This window comes from Prionailurus viverrinus, chromosome B2 (assembly GCF_022837055.1).
Source record: "Prionailurus viverrinus isolate Anna chromosome B2, UM_Priviv_1.0, whole genome shotgun sequence".
In the NCBI taxonomy this organism is placed as follows: Eukaryota; Metazoa; Chordata; class Mammalia; order Carnivora; family Felidae; genus Prionailurus; species Prionailurus viverrinus.
The window spans coordinates 80,856,167-80,871,389 of NC_062565.1; the positions used below are offsets into that span (position 1 = coordinate 80,856,167).

A 15,223-nucleotide genomic window follows, 5' to 3' on the forward strand; every position below is an offset into this window, starting at 1 on the left:
ATCAGGGTCAAAGGTGCAAGTGGCCATCAGTTCTAAATGACCATGTTTTAAGTTTATTTATTTATTTATTTTTAGATGTGGGGGAGAGGCAGAGAGAGAGGGAGAGAGAATCCCAAGCAGGCTCCATGCTGTCACAGTGAATCCCGACATGGGGTTTGATCTCAAGAACCATGAGATCATGACCTGAGCTGAAATCAAGAGTCGGAGGCTTAACCGACGGAGACATCCAGGCGCCGCTTAATGACCAGGTTTTCTTAACCAAATTTTGAGACAAAGATTCACCTGCTTTTTCTAGAATGGATTAAATAACTTCATGTCTTCATGCAAATAACTATATTTTACCTTTCACACCTAAAATGTTATAACTGTGTTGTTTTCAGAACAGCACACATTTGCTAACCCCATTATATGCTCCCTGGAATCCCTTCCTCCTTGTCTCAGTAGGGTGCCCAGGGAGTAGAATTCAGTAACCTTAAATTTCAGTTTTCCCATCTGGTGGATGGGGCAAGGCCATGTACTTCCTGAAGCTCAGATCTCAGCAGCACGGCGCTCTTCAGACATCATGAGAACGTATTATTTATGGCCTGACAGCTTAGCCAGAACACGTGAGGCCAGCGTCGCTCATGGTCATCTGGCCTGCCCTCCATTCAATACCTTGCTTTCTGTTTATATCAAAATCCAAGATTCAAAATGATCAGATATACTTTTCTAGTTGTAATGTATTTACTCCCTTAACCACAATTCTAAACTCCCTGTCTTGCTAATCATTGTATCTTGGTGTTGGTTTAATGCCCCTTTCTCTTGGCTGACTTTCATTTAGCTTTTTCTTTTAAATTAAACCTATTATTTTGAGATCCTTGTAGATTCACATGCCCTTGTAGGAAACAATACCCTTCACCCAGCCTCCCTCCAGTGGTGACATTTTGCATAGCTACCCACAACATCAAAACCAGGAAATTGCATTTAATGCCTATTATCTACTCTCACAGGCACTGGGGATCTGAGGAGTCACTTTAGCAGTATCACATGTTTTAGATTTCTAATCATATTAATCAGGTAGCAGGTAAAGGTCCAAACTAGACGAAGTCACATGGCTTCTCTGGGAGAAAAGATTGCCTAAGGCCTCCAGCCCTGTGATCTGTAACAGGGTTCAGGGGCAGAGAAAGCCAGCCTACAATGCATAATGATATGTCTTTATTTCATCAACAGAAATGGTGTCGAGACAAAATTCAGTTAACACTAGCAATTCAACTGAGTGAAATTTTTTTTTTGCACAATAGTGTATTTACAATGAGTAAATGAAGTTTCAATTCATTAGTTCATAGCAATGCTTTTTTTTCCCCAAAAAAGGTAAAAATTCTTAGTTACAGAGAATAAGCATCAACAGCCATTTCATTTTTACAGTAAAAACCACAACAAAAACCACAATCACTTAGAAAAAAAAAGACAAGCCTAAGAACTAGTACAATAAAATGATGCATTGAATTAAGTTACATTAATCGCATAGAATCTGTGTAAAAAGTATGTAGAAAAACACCTGATGTAACCTGTTACAGTCGTTGAGCAGTTATGAGAGGTACAGAGGGTTATACAGGTAGATATGTGTGAAACTGTCCGTATTGTTCGACCTGGGGAGGAAGAGAAGAAGGGCTGTGGCCCCTTGCATACACTGAGAAGACCCTGTTTTGAATATGGCCTCTGGAGTTTGTAAGGCATATATTAGAGGTGCACTTGTATCAGACTGGTTCTGGAACAAATTCTCCCAGGCCCTTTTGGCCTCACAAGCAAAGGTGGTGCTTGCCTTGAACGGCTGTGTCTAACCAGAGCCCAAAGTTCCCAAGTGCATTTGGAAGGTTCCTGTTCACTCACTAGAAGTGGCGGGTCTCTTGTGTCAGAGTGTGAATGACGGCATCCCAGCATTCACACGCACCCAATGCATCGTTAGGACCAGGTGGAGGTCACCCCTCTGCCTGCAGACATGTTTTGGTAGGACACTTAGCATCATTGGTAGGAAAAACCCTCTTTGTCCAAGTCCCTTCCCTCTTTCCTCATCTACGTGTCCGTTAACCCCCCAGGAACACTTGGCACTGAATGGATGGTCTTGGTGCACTTCTGCTTCTAAGGAGGGCCACTGTTTTATCTGAGGTCAGTAAACTGGAATGAAGTGAAAGTCAGAGTTGTTTAGCCATTGCTTGATAGCGAGACGCATGCACCATGTCACAACATCAAACCAAAGCTACAAAGTGGGGCCTCTGCAACCAAGGGGTATTCTTCACAGAACGGCAGCGTCATTTTCATATTATGATTAAAATGCGTGGATATTCACTGGATATAAATATCACCTCCCAGGGTGGAGTGTAGGAAAATACTATACACTTCCTTTTCTTCGCAAGAAATGTGTTTGCACCGTCAGTTGAATAATTTATCCTCAATTTGCCACAATAGGTCCTTTCTATGTACAAATACTATCTGCACACACTATTTGTGCACAAATATATTCTATTCTACAGCATCAGTCCTTGATGCTTGGGTCAGGAGATGGCTCGGGCGGTACTGGAAACATACAGCTTGAACACAGATTGCCTCTATGCACACAGACTTCCTGCACGAAAACCAACTCCACATAGGGCACGGCACTGTGGACTGACTCACCAAAAACTGCACCTACAACAAGATCCTCAATTTTGGGAAGAGATACTAACTCATGATAGAGTGAACAGCTTTATTCCTTAAAAAAAAAAAAAAAAAAAAAAAAAAAAAAAAATTCTGTCCCTCAGTCTATTTACAGTAATTTGAGGACAAAACTTGATTCTTGCTCCCTTCCAGGTCTGCAACTCCTTCAAGACTGTAAGCGGTAGGGGAGCAGATTGAAGTCATTTATTAAGCAGCTGCTAGTTTAAATGGGGTGTAATGTAGAGGTCCAGCTAAGTGGGGTCTGAAAGCGCTTCGCAGGCCTTACTCGCTCTGAGAGGGTTCTGCTACCACAGGGTGTGGAGCGGCCCATAGGGACGGGACTTTGCAGTTTCTTAAAAGGTGTATACTTTATACACCTTTGTTTCTTCTTTAATGGCAATCGTAAAATATTAAAAGAGAAAGTGTAGGTATAGATCTTTTTTTTTCTCAGAAGATTTTATTTTTAAGTAATCTCTACACCCAACATGGGCTTAAACTTACAACCCCGAGATCAAGAGTCGCATGCTTTACTGACTGAGCCAGCCAGGCGCTCCTAGACCTCTTGATAATAGCTTTGAACTTCACATTGTGCCCACTCGATGTCTGGCGGTTCTGTCATGCAAGTCCTAGAGCTGGTCCCTGGCCTCCTTTTTAAGGAGAAGTGGCAGCTGGCATTCTAATCACTAACCTTTTTTTTTTTTTTACTTCCTCAGGAAAGCAATACAAGGATTAAATCCAAAGTCATAGTGCATCTTAAAAGCAGCATACTTTTAGAAAGACAGTTAATAAATTACTTGTACAATATACAAAATAATGTTTTATACTGCAGCATCACCTCTGACGCCTGAGTCATTGGTAGGGAACCCGGAATAGAAATAGCAGGATGGCCTAGTAAGTTTGACAGCTCTTTTGTTTTGTTTTCGCAACTGTTTTGTTCCAGAATCAGTATGTAATGAAGTTTGATTTTATTCAAGGCACCCCCAGATAACGCAGAGAAACAAACACATACAGCAAAGCACTCACCTGCCCAAAGCCTGACCAACCTGAATGAAGTGAGGTTGTCTGGACACACAAGTAGAACAAAGGTGGATCCAAGGGGAGGACTAGATCCAGGCGGATGTTAACCAGCCACAGGGCCACCTCCACTGTTCCTGCCCCAATGGCTCACGCCTACGTTTTTGGAGACCCAACTCGGCTGTGGCAGGGATCCTCCTAAGCAGGCCATGGCAGCAGGGTCCTTTATTTTTGTAAGGAAGGACCCTTAAAAGCACAATTAAATGCCACCATGCTGTGCAAACACTGTTCTTTGCTATTAACTTGCTTTTCTTTTTCATAAAAGACATGGGCCTCACTAAGGGATCCCAGGGAAAGGAGACAGGTTGGTTCTTAAAACTCCACTTGAGGCAATTTGGATTCTGGTTCCCAACTAGTCCTCCCTTTGAATCAACCCAGAAACAATTTGGATGAACACATGGTTCAGGGTAGTAAAAGACAAGACGAGTCACATAGACAATTGCACAAAGCCAGTCACTGTTTATGGTACATAGTGAACAAAATCATAACAACCTGTTAAAAATCTCTAAGAAATGGAAAGACAGTTTTCCAAGCAGTGTTTTTAACCAGTCCCATTGTAGGGGTTTGATTGGGGAAGGGGGAGAAAAGCGAGGCGGGGGTGGGTGGAAGGAGGATGTGGGCTGAGTTAGGGTGGAGGGAAATAAGGAGACCCCTCCCCACCTGGAAATGGCCGTGGCACAGGTGTGTGTGTGCGGACCAAACAACAGACAGCGGGGAGACTGATGGAATGTGGTCAAGACTACCAGTTGCACATGAGTTGTCGCCAGGGTAAGTCATGCCAGCGAGCTTGTTTGGACCTGGTTATGATACTAGCAGAAAACATTCTTTTTTCAAAAGAAGAGGAGGTCACTTAAAAAAGGCAACACGAGAGTTAAACAATACTGTTGGCTGACTCCTCCACCATTAACACCTGTGGATGTATATCACCTGTGATGTATCACATGATTCACATTGAATTTAAATTCCAGCTGTCACCAGTTTTCCACAAAGGCAAACCCCACGGTGAAGCACAGAACCGTTCCACTAGGCCAAGAAATTCCAACAACCATAATAAAAATGGCAGCTCCAACGCTGAGCTTTACCAAAATCTGACTCAGACTAGCACACACACATACACACGCACATGAGAAAAAACAAAAACCCAGAGGCAGGTTTTAAAAGCGGAACTATTTTAAAAGAAAAGCCTTTTTTTTTTTTTTTTATCCTACCGCATGAACCAACAAATTTCTGGCATTCATACATATTTAAACATTTAGCGCTAATATTTGTACAGAAAAGAGTTAATAATACTAAAACATATGTTACTATGATTTCACTTTTCGCCTACGTCATATACTAATTTCCCCTTTTACATGCAGCTTTAATATTGTCCAAACAATGGCACAAATAAAGAAACAAAGTCAACCATCTAGTCCCCACTGCCCACCACCCCATCCCCACATCAAACCTTTCAGGACTCTACCTGCAGCCAGGCTGGAGGGCCGACCGGAGGGAGGGAGCGGATTCCTCCTCCTCTTAGGCTGGCGGCAGGGTCTTGGGCACATCTTCCTGTAAACGTGGCCAGGGGCCAGCACGCCCCCAGAGCCAAGGGAAGCTGCTCTCTGTGGGTTGCAAGCCAACCAGTTTTGCAGCAAGAGAAGAAAATTATCATCAGGTGAGGGTAGGTGTGTGTGTGGTGGGGGAAGGGGATAGGGAGGGCTCCTTGGCCATACTGTATCCAAAGCCTCAGAATGAAATCTGCCTTTGGACAAGAGACGAGCAGAAAAACCTCAGAATTCAACTCAAAGCATTTGGAGAAGGGAGGGAGAAAGAAATGCTTTTGCCTGTATTAGGGACAGACCCCAGGCTTACATGTGCCCTGCTCTCTCCTACTCTGGGTGAACTGCATTAACCCAGGACGCCTGGCGCTGTGATTCAAACCCACTCAGGCGATATGTCCTGGGAGCTGGGGCCTGGGCAAGGGAGTGGGGTGGCTGATCAGACAAATCCTTCCAAGAAATTCCTCCTGCACTGCACTTTCACGGGCAGGCAGGGGCCTGAGGATGGGTTGAAATGAATGGGACTTGCCCCCTGGGTGAGAAAATAGTTCTAACTTGATTTTTAGGAGCCAATGCCTGCTGAGTTCTGGTACAAAATCATGGGTTCCTGCTGTTTGGATGCACTTTTGAGTGGACGTCCAAACTCTCTCCCCACTTAGGAGTCTGAACATCCAGCATCAACTCTGAACTCTCTGCATTTAAACTTTGCTTCTGGGAAAGGTGGGGAGGAGGTGAAATATAAAAATATTCAAGCAGATTATTGTCTACACATCCTAGGATGAATTCATTATTTGGCAAGATTATTTTTCCTACATAATTATCACCTGAGTGCTTTTTAATTAGCTAAAATGTCTTACTTTTAAACTAAAAGCAAAGAATATACAGTATACTCGAGTTATACCGAAGTTAACAACTTCATTTAAGAAAATAGGTTTGACCCAAAACTCAGTGCAAGTGGCAAAGTTGACCATGACTGTACAGTATCTGCAAGAAAAACAAAAACAAAAAAACAACCCACAACACTCAGATGACACCATCTGACGGTGCCCAAAGCAAACCAAACAAACAAAAAAAGGGTCTGAAATAAAACCTCAAAAGAAGTTTCCAACATTGAATTCTGTTCCATAAATAAGTACAAATTGAAATTGAACTGTGAAGCAAGAAAAATGACCATGTTAACAGTTACCAAACTAGTTCTAGCATCGGAGACAAAAGAAGAGGAATGTTGGAACCTGTTTATAAATGAGAAATGAAGTTTTCCAGTTTTAGGATGAGAAAATTGAGGCATGCAGGACTTTTGCATATGGATATATATATATCTTATATATATATATTATATATAATATGTACAGTCTAGCTATAAAACTTTGATGTGTATAGAAGCTGTCTTCAATGAAAAAAATTGAACATTCAGAAGAAATTCCTGAGATAGGGTTTGTGACATGGGCCACTGAGAAAAAAAATCCGTGGTTGGGTCCTAGAGGTGTTCTAGTCTATCCCTGTTGAGACTGAAATTAACCCACAGACAGGCAGCGTCAGCACCGCCCGTCTTTCCTCGCCTGAGCAAGGGGTAGCACCATTGTGAAGGGAACTGTATATCACTCCCGCTTGAAGAGAGGAGGGAATACTCAGAAACAGTATTGCTGCTAAGAACGCTGTAGTGTGCACCAAATTCCTTCTCGGTTCTTCCAGACAACAGATGAGCAGCACCACAGGCTGACCGGAGAACACCTGGGTGGGAGAGGCGTGAGAACTGGGAGGCAGGCCGCGTCACTAGGTGTAATCTTTCCTGGGCTGTTCGTCGGTCGTACACTTATCAGTCATTTCCTGGCAGAAATCCACGGTCACCGTCTGGCTCCTGGATTCAAGAGGAGGCCCTCTCTCCGAGAAGGTTCCGGGGTCAGCGCCTTCCGGCCTCCTCCCGGAAGTACAGTTTTCCGAGGTGTTGCCGGGCACCCAGGGGGGCCCGGGGGGAGCCGCTCCCGGCTCCAGGCAGCAGGGGGCGCTTTCCCCCACCGCGCACTGGGAGGCGGCCAGGTTCTGCTCCACGCTCAAGGGCGCAGGGTTAATACTGGAGGCTGCGGGGAGGCCCACGGGTCTGAGGACGGGGCAGTACCGGTGCAGGGCCTGGATCTGCTCGGGGCTCTGGATGTCGCGGCACACTTCCTGGGAAAGGCAGGAGAAGTTGTCCAGCAGCTCCCCCATGCAGGCTTTCAGCTGGTTCCTCTCTGACAACAGCTTCTCTTTCTCACACACCTGGACAGCAGAGAGAAGAGAGGGGGCCTGATCAAGCCTGAACGGGAGGACAGAAGCCCGGTTTCTGGGGGTTTTCCAACTTTTATTTTTGCATTTGGCATTGCAGTGTAACTCGTGAATGGCTAGGCCAGGACCTAGGCACCTACAAAATGTATATTTAAGGAGCCCGGGCTCAAGTGTCCTATCGGAGCAGCCTATCCAGATGTCCAGATGTGCTGGAAAGCCTCACACCTTCCCTGTGGCAGCTCTTCATCCCTCTCTGGGGTCTGTCCAAGTGGCCAGCAAAATCACCACCAACCAGAAAACTACAGGGAGTCAAAGTTCTGGTTTCCTGGATTTGGGGGTTTTTAGAGAATCATTTGGAAAACCCTCAGCCCCAAACTTTGGAGTTAAAAAAAATTTCCCCCAAATGTGTTAGGTTTGCCATTTCTGAAGGTCAGAAATGGGCCACTTCCAACTTTATGACATTTTGGAAGAAGGCAAAGCTATGGAGATGGTAAAAAGGCCAGTGGTTGCCAGGGGCTGGGGGAGGGAGAAGGATGAACAGGTGAAGCACAGAGGATTTTTAGGGCAGTGAATTTACTCAATGATATAGTCATGGTGGATACATCTGTCCCAATCTATAGAATATACAACACCAAGAATGAGTCCTGATGTAAATTATGGACTTGGGTGATTATGATGTGTCAAAATAGGTTCCTCAATTGTAACAAATGCACTACTCTGGTGGGAGATGTTGATAAGGGGGGCTGGTGGTGATGAGTGTATAGGGGCAGGGGGCAGGAGCATTCAATTGTGCTGTGAACCAAAAACTTCTCTAAAAAGGAAAGTCTCATAAAAAAAAAAAAAACTGATGAAAAATCAACGAAAATCAACAACGAAAATCAACCATTGGCAATTTCATACAGTTCCATCAAACAACGGGCCTTCTGGCCTTTGCAGCATACAGACTGAACACAACAGATCCTCTTTAGTACAGGTGGGGACTGTGACATGGGAAGGGCAGACAGAGGCGTGGTGACTGAGCCCTAGCAGACTAGCCCATGGTTCTGAGATGCTGTCCTCAAAGAAAATCCCACACAAGCTCTTGTGTTACTAAAATTCATCATCCCATCAGAGAGATGAATTTTGCCACCAGAGGGGAGACTGGTTAAAGTTTCACCCGAACTATCTGCGTGAGGAGAGAAGATGCAAAGGTTCCAGGAGGCACACACAGTGAAAGAGATGAGGAAACTGGACATCACCACCAGATGGGAGAGAAAATGGAAGGCGCGGGAGGGGGGGGGGAATGAGAGAGAGAGAGAGAAAGCAGGGGAGAGAAGCAAACATACAACACGGGGGCTCCGACATGGGAGCTGTACGTGCTGTAGCATGAATGCAATCTGGCAGGCAGCGTGGGCATGTGTATAGGAGACAGAGATTTACACGGGGAAAGGGCACCTGCTAAAATATTTATAAATTTATCAAGAAAACATGTTTTAAAAATGAAAAATAAACAGATGTACCAGTGCAAGTTGAGAGAAATACATTATGCAAGTTTGCAAAAGCTGAGTGGCGTGCCGGAGGCAGCATGGCGGTGGGGAGTGGGTGTGTGTGTGCGGGAGACTGGCAGGGCAGACTGGCCTGCCCCTGCCTGCCAGTGCCGTACCTGCCGCCCAGACTAGGTGAGCAGGCACGACCCCGCAGTTAGAGGGTGCCGGATAGGAAACAGAACATCCAGGAAGTCTCTTCGTGGAAAATATCTTACATTTGTGGCTGTGCAACCCGGACAGCCAGGAAGACCTGGAGGTCTGCAAAGTGGGAGGCAACACCACCCAGCCCCAGGAGGAGTGTCTCAGTCTCGATCCTGCCACATCATATTGGCCAAGCCACCAACTCCCTACTAATCTGCAAAATGTTCTGGGCCACTTTTAAGGGGAAGAAAATGAAATGCTGCTGTGACCGTGTTTTGGCTCTTCGCAGGAAAGGCAGTATAAATCAAGGCCCTGGTTACAAGCGTGAAGCTCTAAGTCACAGATATACAGTGATGAGCACAAGAAACTCTCATGCGGCAGCAAAATGTAGCATATCATTTAAGAAGTTGCCAAAAAAGTGGGAGGAGAAGTAGGAGGTGCCCTCTCCATTTTTCAACTGAACAGTATTAAGCAAAGGGCTTTAGGTATCTGCCTGGTGTGTGGCTTAGACTTTATTGTTTGTTCAGTATTACACAAGTACATGGAAGGACAGAACTCTAATTACAAAAATCAGGTGTTTCTCAAACATGGGTGATGAGACACAGGGCTGAATGATCATGGACATATGCCCAATGTCCTGATAAGTTGTACTGAGCAGGCTCAGCCTTGCCTGGGTCCCTCCCTAAGCCCAGTAGGCTTTCAGAAGACCCATATTCACCACCAACAATGTCTTGCCCCCTTATGTGGCTTAAATACAAATTTTTGTTGTTGTTAAAGCAACATTCAAGAAAAGTTTGAAAGAAAGAAGGAATTCATAATTCCACAATCTGGTCACAATTTCAAAGAAATTTCAGGGCAATAGACATTTCCTGAAGGCTTCACCAGGCCTGCACTGGAGACTGAGAGGTGATCCAGTCACTGTCCTTGTTGTGAGGAACCTACCACCTAGGGTGGGGGGCTGGGGAGACAGACACACACAGACGACGCAAGACTGCAGTGATAAGCATGAAGCCAGAGGTCAGATCAGGGCTCCAGGGGTGAGTGCCCAGCCTCAGCTGGGACTCAGGGAAGGGGTTTCCTAGACACGTGGCAGTAATGTGAGTCTCAAAGGATGAAGGATGAAATTACAGAAGAAAATGGTCGAGAAATGTCCAAGGTAGAGGGGAGACAGCAGAGGCACAAACACGAAGTACGAACATAGATGGCAGGAAGTGCGAACAGCTTGATTTTATTAGGGGTCAAGTTCAAGAATAGGAGTGGAAGGTGATGCTGGAGATAGCTACAGACTGAACCTTGGAAAGCACCAATGTCTTGCTAAGAAGCTTGAGCTTTATTTTGTAGGTGACTTAACCACTGCACATGAGTAAATTTCCCCTGCTTGGTGGGAGTTAATTTATTTTTTATTTTATTTTATTTTATTTTTAAAGTTTATTTATTTATTTGAGGGGCACCTGGCTGGCTCAGTCGGTTAAGTGTCTGACTTCGGCTCAGGTCATGATCTCATGGTTTGCAAATTCGAGCCCCACGTCAGGCTCTTGTCTGACAGCTCAGAACCTGGAGCCTGCTTCAGATTCTGTGTCTCCCTCTATCCCCGCCCCTCCCCCACTCTGCTCTGTCTCTCTCTCAAAAATAAATAAAACATTAAAAAAATTTTATTTGAGAGAAAGAGAATGTGCACAATAGTGGGGGAGGGGCAGAGAGACAGAGAGAGAATCCCACGTAGGTTCCACATGGTCAGCGTGGAGCCTGACGAGGGGCTTGAATTCATGAACTGTGAGATAATGACCTCAGCCAAAACCAACAGTCGGATGCTTAACTGACTAAGCCACCCAGGCACCCTGGGCGTTAATTTAAAAAAGAGAGAAAAAATACCCTCAAGTCCTTGATAACAGGTCAATATTTATTTATGCGTTTCAAATGTCTTATCTTGTTCTGAGGTTCTCATTGGGACAGTGGCTTACCATGAGACAGAGGATTACTGTGTATATAGTCTGAGGATCCACACTTAGATCATAACCACATCATGTGGTCTCTCTCTTCCTTAGCTTGACACAGGCACAGTACCTAAGATGTTTCCAGTATTTGGCCAGCTGAAAGGTCCAGCTAAATGAGGTTGCACTGGTTGCCTTCAAAGCTACAGTAAGGAGCCAGAGGCCACCTGGAGTTACCTCCTGAAGCTTAAGCTTGCTTACAAAGGAGAAGGGGGCACAGAGCTCCCAGTGAGGGGAGCCTGGGAGATGGGAGCTTGTTCCCTGAGATAAAATAGTCTCAGGCACAGGGAAGAGGTGCCAGCCACTTGGAGGCAGAATCACAAAATCAAGGATCCTGGGACTGCGAGGGGCTTCAGGAGATCATGTGGTGTCCTGTCTGGATTCTACACTCTTCTGTGCGAGGCAGGAGAAAGCAGTGGTGTCTAGATTTGGAATCAGACAACTGGGTTTGTGTTCAAGTTCTGCCACATAGTGGAGAGTGAGCACACTTCTCTGCGCCCCTCTCCTCCTCTGTAACTGGACATAAAATAGCACCTAAGTCATTGGGTTGATGTGAAGATTAAATATGATCATTGACAAAAATAGTTGAGAATAATACCTGGCCCACACATGCATGCAATAAATGTTAGTGACCAGTCCATGCTGAATGGAAAAAAGAAAGGACTACCTCTATGTGTATTACTGAAGGACATAAAGTACTGAAACATGATTATAGCTCTGCACAGACACACACAACTGCAGATAGAAAGCTATTCTTTTTTGTTGAGAAACTTGCTTAAAAATAAACCCAAACTTCCCCAAATTGTGATCCTTCTCTCCAGTTCTCCAGCCTTCACTTCTGCAATTCTGCATCAGTCCTGGTCACTCCGGGTTGCTGATAGCAGCGAACGGGTCAACTCACCAATTTGCGGATTTCACATTCTAAATTCTGAATACAGTCCAGTTTCCTCTTGCGGCAGCGCTGGGCCGCGATGCGGTTCTTGCTGCGCCGTCGGACGTCGTGAATGAACTCTAACTGTTCTGAGGTTAGCTTGTGCATCTTAATCATCATCTGGAAATCATTCCTTGGAAGATCTGTGATTTGATCTACAGGAAAGGGAAGTTTGACCTGAAACCGAGAACAGCAGAATATGATTATGGTAACTGTATTTTAGTTTGAATTCCAGCTGGCGGAACATCAAAAAAATGGTCAAACCTCCTTTTTAAGAGGACCAAATAGTATGGAAACTACTCAAAGTAAGCAGTGATTAATTCTTTCTTGTTTCAAATATAAGTAAGATGTAATATTTAGAGTCAAACAGCACGTGAATACACAAATTATAATGTGGTTATTGTTCCTGAGGTTCTTGAAACAAACAGCACGAAAGATACTGGAAAATGTGTACTTTTTCACTGCTACAGCAATTTTACGAAAGACTCTACAGTTAGTTGAAACCTACTTCCATTGAGCCTCAGCTCAGTAAAATAACAATTTACAGACAGATATCATTGAAGGAATTATCTAAAACATTTGAACGAGGACAGCATCACACACGTCAAAGATGCTGGGAAGATGAAACAACCAGTGTGGTTTTTCGGTTATAACAGCATAAGGAGGTACAGCAAGGGAACTCAGATGGGCTCCACCCTGGTGGACTAGAGTTCAAACCTGGGCTTTAGTCTTTCTACCAGCCATGAGACCTCAGGCTAGTTACCTTACTTCTCTGAGTCTCAATTTCCTCATTTTAAAGTGGGGAATGCTTTTGAGCTGCCCAAGGCTATACCAATTTGGGCCCTTTGGCCATTTTCCAAAAATTTAATGGTCATTCCATCTCACATTCTCTTTCACAGCATGTTGACCTTCCTCTATCAAGAGGCGGGATGCGTGTTCCTGCCTCTTGATCACCACAATGCAGCCGGAGTAACAGTGTGTGGCTTGAGGCTAGGTCATAAAAGGAGCTGCGGCTTCCTCCTAGGCTTCTTAGACTGCTTTCTCCGGAGGAAACCAGCTGCCATGCCTAAAAGACTCTCAAGCCACCCTGTGGAGGGCCCAGGCCCATGTGGAGAAGAATGGAGGTCTCCAGCCAACAACCAGCATTGCCTTGTCGGTCACGTGGGTGAACCACCCAGGATGTGATTTCTCTAGGCCCACAGGAACCTTCAGATATGGAAGCCCCGGCCACAGACTTCAGCCTCATGAGGTATCCCAAATTAGAAGTGCTCAGATGGGCCACTCGTGAGTTCCTGACCCACGAAAACAGTGAGAGAAGCTAAATGATTTAAGCCAAGGAGTCTGGGGGTGGTTTGTTACGCAGATAACTGATGCAGATACTGTCAGTAGCAAGATTCCAACTTCTAAACTCTTGACAAACAAAGGCAAATAAGCATTATACAAGGAGAGGACATGAGTCTCTGGAGGAATGGATCTGTGTCCTCCTTATATTCTGTTAAATGCACAGGCTTGAATCTTCCAGCAGCTTATCACTACCCTTTCCAAGATTCTTACTGATGGTGCAGGGATGTTAGGGTTCATTTCCGGTCCTGTTTCAGAAAAGGAAGGTTGCATGTTGCTTGACCAAGAGACCAAGTATCTCCTCCGGCTCAGATTCACTTAATTCTTGTTCACGTTAGCGTCTGCTTTAGGTGGACCAGCAGATGGCGCTATAAACCTAAACTTTCTTCAAAGGGCCAGCCCTGCGCTGTCCAGTGCAAACAAGAGATGTGATTTTTCCATTTCCAGTAGCCACATTAAAGGAAGTAAAAAGAAACATCAGAAATTAATTTTAATAGTATGTTGAATTAAGCCCAACAGGCCCAAAATATATTCAACATGTAATTAATATAAACATAATTGAGATATTTCACTTTTTTGGCACTAAATTTTCAAAACTGGAGGCATATTTTGCACTTAACACAATTCAGAACTCGGCACATCTCTAGGGCTCGATAGCCACGTGTGGCGTGTGGCTACTGTGCTGGACGGCACAGCTCTAGAAGGTGGAACAGTCTCGAGTGAACTTGAGTCACCAGAAAAACAGGAGGGTCAGGGTTTAATTGATCAAAGTAGTTTAGGTTGAAGAAACCAACCCCTCGTTAATATTCAGGAGCTGCAGTGTTATATCTGTGTTGTTCAGGGAAGTGACACGGAGATCCTTGATTCTGAGCTCAGGCCTTTTCTTTGATTGCATCAGATGCCGGAAGATGAGTCTAGATGCTGGCATTTATGGCTAGTTAATCCCCATGCACAAAGGCGGTCACACTACATGACTTTTCTGTGGCTGGATACAACTGCTTTGTCAGGCTGCTTCAGAACCCTGAGCCTGCCGGACGTGGCATTTGCTGAGGGCTCCCGATGGGGTCCTGATTCAACTTTCGCATGGTGAACTCTGTGTCCCATGACACCTGTAAAATTTGGGCCCAAGAAAGCAAAATCGCAACAGCTCACATTACACCACTTTCAGCCCAGCCCTGCTCTGACTGCGGAAAGGCAGGCAGCCAGGGAAAGGGCTTTGTCCATGGGTTGTGTTTGCACAGGGCTTATCATGATACGAAGAATGTTTGATTTCCTTTTATATCCTTTGGATAACAAACAGACACTCCAATCCTGGACAGTGCCTGACTCACACTGGGGTCTGCTTGGTGGGGACACGGATGTTTCCACACCAGGCAGAAGCCTTGTTTGCACAGCAGAGGCTGCCGTGCTTCGGGGCCTCATGGAGTCCCCCCTCTGCTGACACCAAAGCCGGTCTGCTTCTGCTCTAAATCCTGTTTACTTACTTATTTCCAGAAAGAATACGTACCTACAGCTCAGGCCACAGGGAACGTCAAAGGCCTTCTAGACTAAGAGCTACTGTATTTAAAATCATCCAGACAACAAATGTAAAACACCAGGGAAACGGGACAGAGGTTGACAGGAAAAGGGAAAATCAACAATGCTCGTTTCAAAGTCCTTGAAGCAAAAGGTCCTATAGTTTCAGCGGAGCTGTTGCAACTCCGGCTGCTTTTTAAACAGGTCAAAGGAAAAGAAAATAGCGATAGA

The 15,223-nt window shown here is 45.0% G+C and overlaps 1 protein-coding gene across 4 annotated transcripts in view; it reads right to left on the minus strand.

Moving 5' to 3' along the window:
• Positions 1-1,159: 1,159 nt before the first annotated feature.
• Positions 1,160-15,223, minus strand: part of BACH2 (BTB domain and CNC homolog 2) — a 355,628-nt gene continuing 341,564 nt past the window's right edge. For all 4 annotated transcript variants that reach the window (XM_047858295.1, XM_047858296.1, XM_047858297.1 and 1 more), the window contains 2 exons: positions 12,107-12,313; positions 1,160-7,541 (listed from right to left, as the gene is read on the minus strand). In XM_047858295.1, the coding sequence (XP_047714251.1) occupies positions 7,059-7,541; positions 12,107-12,313 (690 nt within the window). In that variant the 3' untranslated portion in view covers positions 1,160-7,058. The remainder of the gene's footprint in view (positions 7,542-12,106; positions 12,314-15,223) is intronic.